Raw genomic sequence first — 6,529 nt, 5'->3', positions numbered from 1 at the left:
AAAGACTCATTTTCAGGACACACACAAACACAACCCAGCACAACACTTGAGACTTTCCTGAGAAATTCAAAGTCAAATCAAACCAGGAGTTATATTGGTAAATGTTTTTGTCAGCTTAAAATAATAAAAAAAAGGGTAATAATAATTTTTTTAAACAATTTTTTTTATCCGCGCTGCTCGGCAGCTTGTGCCATAGTGACCTCCTGACACAGTGTCACAGCTCCACAGACTATAATAGAAGCAAATACAGGCTTAATGGAGGCTCCTTCCTGAAACCCACCACCAGCATAGTGTAACACAAAACGATGAATGACTGACTAAAGAGGGATAAACGTTAAACAGTAATACACTATATTAAATTAAAATGAAAACCAAAATACAAAATACAAATCTATACATCAGGCTACATGGATCTTTAGACTGCATTTATAGATTTCTCCAAAGGCACTGTTTGCAACGAGAGACAGCTCTTCCTCTCCCTTTTTCCTCACACTAGTGTTCATAAAGCAGGGAGAGAAACAAGAGGGAGCTTGTAGAAGAAAGAAAGAAAACTGAGGCATTTCATGGCTAATCAGCTAACAGATTTAACATATGTTTTTTTTCTTTTATTTATTCCCCGCCCTTCCACTTTAACACCATCCTTTGTTTCACCCAAACTAAGCCTTGCATACAGCCTTGATTTAGACAAGACAAATGGCCATGACGCGAGGTAACGGTAAAAGCAAAGTCTAAAGATGTGGTGTTCACGTATTTTGAAAGGCATTCGGAGCTTCCGGCTTCTTCACCCACCGATCATATCTCATAAAAAACCAGCAGCGGGAGGCTTGTTTGAGCTTTTGTTTGGACAGCTCCTATGTTCAATAGAATACAGTTATCACATAATTTTCTTTTAACAGCTGCCTTTCACTGAGGAGGGGGGGGGGACACACTTTGGTGTAGAAATCTGGTATTGATCGAGCTCGCCATCACATTGACAGCCTCAAACAAGTGAATGCTACGGGTGGAGAAAGAGAGAGAAGGGTGAGCAGAGCGCAGGACAGGCAGTGACGTGACTATAGGCCCTGAGGGGAGAGGGTGTAGGTCCGAGGGTGCGATCGTAGACAGCAGCAAACAAGACGCAATCTGCTTTAAAAGAGAAAAAAAAACACCTAAAAGGAAAAGAGTCTGACCTGTAGCCGTTTCTAAGCTCTTACTCTGGTTGCCTGTACTGAATGACAGATTTGCGGTCCGGTCCAGCTAGCATGCTGTTCAGAGCCTCGCGGACGTCGAGGAGGCTGGAACTGCAGTGGCCGTTGGGTAAGGACAGAGAGTCTGACTGGGGGAGGAGAAAGGAGGGAGAGAAGCAGGGGGGAGAGCTGTTAAACAGAGAAGAGGAGGAGGGCGGGTTGGAGAAGAGCGAGGAGGAGGAAGACGAGGTCGGGATGAGGGAGGAGGTGGGCGGGAGGACAGCGGAGGCATGAGGGACAAGGTTGTTTGACATAGAAGAGGCGGAGGACGTGGAAGAAGAACAGGAGGAGGAGGAGGGTGAAGGGCTAGCTTTTTGTGTGGGCATCTGTGGCGACAGGGACAGGTCAAACAAATCTAATAGGTTTTGGTGGTTATTGGCCAGCAGGTTGTGATTCTGTTGCTGCTGTTGCTGTGAAGCCTGGAGATGTTGCTGCTGCTGTGAAGCCTGGAGATGTTGCTGCTGCTGCTGTGAAGCCTGGAGATGTTGCTGCTGCTGCTGTTGTTGTTGTTGTAGCAAAAGAGGCTGCTGAATTTGTGCAGTGGGCTGGGCATTCGGTGCATTCTGGGAAATCAGAGACTCCAGATTAAAGTTATCACCGAATGCTGCTGCATGTCCTGCCAAATCCTCCAGACCCAGCCTGCCCTCCGTGCTGTCTGGGGAGGGGGACGGTGAGCTGACAGTCAGGTCCAAGATCTCGTTCAGGGGATTCTTGGAGGACAAGCTGGGTGACAACATCTGGTGGAGTGGAAGTGACGGGTTCTTCAACTGAGGAAAAGAGTTAAGGAAAGCCTGGGGGTAAAACTGAGAGAAATTTGAGTTGAGGCTGACTGCGTTGGCGAGGGAACCCTGGTTGGTGGAAGAGGTGGTGGTGGTGGTGGTGTTGGAATTGTTGTGCCAGGTGTTGAGTTGCTGGGTCCGTTGCTGGGTTTGGCTGGGGTTTCTCTGTAAGGACACCAGGGCTAAGTTCTGGGAGGGTGATGGCTGTAAAGGTGAAGGTTGGGTTTGGCCTGGCATTCTCTGAGAGAAGTTACCAGTTTGTATCCTTGACAAAGCATTTGGGTTCAGTTTCAGTTTGAGTATCTGGTTCTGTGCAAGCGACTGAGCGAGAGACTGGTTCAGCATGGGTTTCTGGCTGAACAGATTTGCCAGCAGGTGCTTGTTCTCCTGCTCCATTTTGCGCATGCGGTCCTCAGCGAGTCGCTGCTCCACCGCCTGCTGCTCCTTCTCTTTTCTTCTCCTCTTCACCTCCTCGTCCATCAGCAGAAGCTCCTCACGCACACGGGCCACGCAGTTCTCTGGGATCTTGATGCCTTGGAAAGCAGAGGGGTACGGTCAGGTCAGTTATCAGTGCATACAAGTGCATTTAATAATAAATCTAAATTTCGAAAAACCTAATTTCCTGTCACCACAGAAAATCATATCTTTTTTTCTACTATTTTTATCCAGCTGGTAAACATCAGTGTTTATGCTCTAAGTACATCAAAATTATCATGTGGTAACACATTGGTGCTCATTGAGGATCAGCAGAGACAAATGTGGGAAGTGAGCATCGGTTTCATTTCCTCAATCTGTCATAAACATGCGTAAGCACTTCCCAACCCATCCTGCCACTGAAACAACTTATCTGTAAATTCTTGCAGGGGAGAGAGGCACTCACCGACTTGCTTGTTGTGCTGCTTCGTTCTGAGGCGAACGATCTGCAGGATGCTGGAGCTGGTGATGTCAGACACCACGTCAGACACGCGTTTCCACACACGCAGCAGAGCGCCGCACAACATGTGGTACTGACGCAGGCGCATGCCCTGCAGACACTCCTGGCCTTCCTCAATTTTCTTACACTTCCCGTTCCTATGGAGAATGAAAGAAGATCGTGGTGATTACGAGGGCACGTGAGTTCACGGGTGATCTGATTTTGAAGCCACCCTGACTGAATCTTGATCATATCAGCCTGTAGTGTAGCATGTAGTGAGCCAATTAATCCAAAGGGGGCATGGTGGTCGTCCTGCTTACCAGTTGGCATGACTGCATTTCTTGAAAGAGAATGTGAATTGGTTCTCCCAGTTTTCTCTAGCTTCCTCTGGTGTCACCTGGGAAAGACAGCGTACACAGAAATGAGTTTAAGATCTCTGCGGAGCAGCTTTACCAAAAACTTTAGTTTCATATCAAAAGTTTTATCTAATTTAAACACTGACTGTTGTGATACATCATTATATAAAAGTAGACAATGGTGCCAAATGGTCATTTATGAAGTATCCCAGTTGAAATATTTACATTTCCCTGACTGTTTAGTTCAAAAACATCTGGACCAGTGCCTATCAATGACCACGTGGTGGCAGCAAACTCCATATTCAAAATCATAACAGTGATGATCAAATAATTTAAGCAGACTTGGAAAAAGTGCCTTTTCTAAACTGACATTTTAATCTGCACATATTTACTATTTTAGCTGAGCTTGAAACAGGGCCCCCCCTCGACCTTCATGTGGAGGATAAAGATTTAGAAAATGGATGGATGGATGAAGAAACAATTGGACCATTACCTTGCGGTAACGTTGGAGCAGTTTGTCCAGGCTCTCAGGATGGGTCTGCTTCCCAATGTTGGGCTTAAAGACGATTAAGTTTTTGCCTCTTCCTTGCTCAGCCAGCAGCACACATGGGCTGTTACCTCGCAGCTGTGGAGAAGCAGCACACACACAGTGAATATGTAGAAAAAGAAAACCCTTTCAGTTGAGTTTATTTATTTAGTTATTTGAAGTATTGCAAATTAATGAACATCAACATAAACGTAAATATGCCAGATTATAGCCACTGTTTGTAGTCTCTAAGCAGGCTGGTGGAATAAAACTAAATGCACAAATGCATACACATGAGGAAAATGGCAATAACAACAAATAAGGACAAATAACATAGACTGTTCTCAAAATAAAATATGTGATGCAGCAAGGCACACCAGGAAATGGGGATACAATACATTTCAAACTGCTTAGGGGACTAAATGTTAGTGTCTGGTGCTTAAGTGCTTTTCTATTGCACACAGACCTTTTAAGAGTTTGAAATAAATCACACATTGCCAGAATTTTTTATTACACTTAGATTTGAAAGGAAATTGTGCAAATTGCACATTCCACTTTTATCCAGCTTCAGAATTCACTATTAATATATAAACATACAAACAGTATTGTAGTTTGAGGTGTATGTACCATGACACGAGGACCAAATGTGTAAAAGAGCAATATATCTAAAGAAATATTAAAGCAGCTATGGAAACTGTGCATTAAGCATTCAGGTGACAGGTTGCATTACTCTGATTCGGTGAGGTTCATTTATTTACTCTGACATGGACTAACCTTTTGGGACAGGTAGAATCCCTCATCAGGACTGCTGAGCTTCAGTGACCTGTTGTAGGCCTCATCCCAGGGCATTCCTCTGTCCACACTGATCTACATGTGCAAAAACAGAGAGAAACTTGAGCAGGAGGAGGAGCTAAGTGTGCAAACAACCCCCACACTGCCAAACAGAAATCTAAAACGTATAGTTACATGTATATAGACTGAGGCAAAGACATGCTTAACCGATCCTGGCTGCTCTGCTGCCAGCTTTGAAATGTCAAAATGTAGATTAGCCTGCAGATGACAGCTAAGAGCAGAAGATAGTAGTAATTATCCGGTTCCCACCTACAACAAGTGTCTACATAGGCTCCTCAGCCCTGGGCTAATCCTGTATGATCACAGTCTTACTGCTGGAAAAGAAACACTAAAACTTATTCGACTACAGACATTGATATTCAAGTTGCCTGAGAGTGAGCAAGTTTTATGTACTTTTTGGTTACATAAACCCTGGTAACTTATGTAACCAAAAAGTGTGTGAAGTTGAAGTATTGCAAAGAAAATCATTATGAATTTATAGTCACTAAGAAAACAGCTTTGTTGCCATTGAGAATTAACTATTATTATTTGGTCAGCTGGGAAAAACTCTAAAAGTAGGACCATGAGATTTACAGTTCTGAGACATGGAGTGTCCTTCTTGCACGTTTGATTCATAATGCTAATGCTGTGTCTGTACACACAACAAAGCATCATTTATCAGACAAAGACATTCACATCTCAATGCTGTATTATGTCCGTCCTTCCTAAAGCAGATGCATTCTACTGTAGATACGGCTCCATGAAGACGGTGGAAATTGCAGAACATTGAAGTTGAGCACAATAACAGTGTGTATTGTACTGATAAAACTCCAGTGAGCAAAATCCTGTTTAAACTGCTATTAAACCCCAAGCCATTTGGTGTCAGACTTTTCTGTCCATTATCTCTGAATGAGAATCAAGGTCCACCTCCAAAAAAACAAACAATAACCTTGGGAAAAAGAGCTAAACATTGAAAACAGGGAGGACACTCGGCAAAAAACACTGGATAATAAAAGCCTGTTGTATAATGCTAGGCACCAGTTAATTCAATTTAAAGCATTGATTATATTACTCTTAGGCCAAATGGCCTTTTAACCTTTGGGCTGGGTCACACTTTCCACACTGACCCTATGTGGGACAAACCCGCGTGAAGCGTTAGTTTGATTTCACGCAGACCACACACACTGACTGGGTATGCTGCCTGTCACAAAAACCCTTTCGTTTTGTTGGTGGCAAGCTCATGTTTCGGTCAAGAACCCAATGTAGAAGACTATAAGAGGAAGTCCGGCAGAACACATCTACAAATAAGCGCTCAAATCACCATTATTTTATTATAATATGCGGGCCGCTAAACTGACACAGAGCCTCATTTGAGTCGGAATGTGAAGCATCTCTCTGGAACTGGCCCTTAAACAACAGATGTAGGAGTCCAGTCAGGAGTCCATGTAATGCCTATAAATAAAATGTTTGAATGAAAGCTCCGGGGACGAAGTCCTGCCGTGCCTACCTTATAGAGAACAACCTGTCCATCCTGAGGGTTTCCAACTGTCAGGAAAGATTCCTGCTTCTCCTCATAGATCTCGTCGTTACCAGGGGCAAGGTCTGTCAGAGACACAAAAGAACAGGCAATCCAAAATAATTACCCACGCTAGAGGATCAATCCACAAGAGGCAATTACAATCCAATTGGAGATTCCACATGCTGACAGACATGCACTGTGTGAAGAAAGGAGCAGCGATATCGTCATCTGTGTTCTACAAACAGCGCTGATTTAATGAATTCATAATTTAGCAAATAGCAGTAGTACGATGCAGTATGTAGTAATTATTGAAAAGGGTTGTCATTACATTTTAAAGTGGTAATAGATCTAGTAACGCCTTAAACTTTGAGTAACATTT

General features: G+C 43.6%; 1 protein-coding gene across 1 annotated transcript in view; it reads right to left on the bottom strand.

Moving 5' to 3' along the window:
• Positions 1-466: 466 nt before the first annotated feature.
• The window catches only part of sbno2b (strawberry notch homolog 2b), a 45,893-nt gene continuing 39,830 nt past the window's right edge, over positions 467-6,529 (bottom strand). The window contains exons 25-30 of the mRNA XM_083887848.1: positions 6,139-6,233; positions 4,575-4,667; positions 3,768-3,899; positions 3,239-3,315; positions 2,886-3,076; positions 467-2,538 (exon numbers count right to left, since the gene is read on the bottom strand). Of these exons, the coding sequence (XP_083743974.1) occupies positions 1,190-2,538; positions 2,886-3,076; positions 3,239-3,315; positions 3,768-3,899; positions 4,575-4,667; positions 6,139-6,233 (1,937 nt within the window). The 3' untranslated portion in view covers positions 467-1,189. The remainder of the gene's footprint in view (positions 2,539-2,885; positions 3,077-3,238; positions 3,316-3,767; positions 3,900-4,574; positions 4,668-6,138; positions 6,234-6,529) is intronic.

Source organism: Microchirus variegatus, assembly GCF_963457635.1.
Source record: "Microchirus variegatus genome assembly, chromosome: 4".
NCBI classification, from domain to species: Eukaryota; Metazoa; Chordata; class Actinopteri; order Pleuronectiformes; family Soleidae; genus Microchirus; species Microchirus variegatus.
The sequence above is the reverse complement of the archived record's forward strand: the minus strand, read 5'-3'. Positions and strand labels throughout refer to the sequence as shown.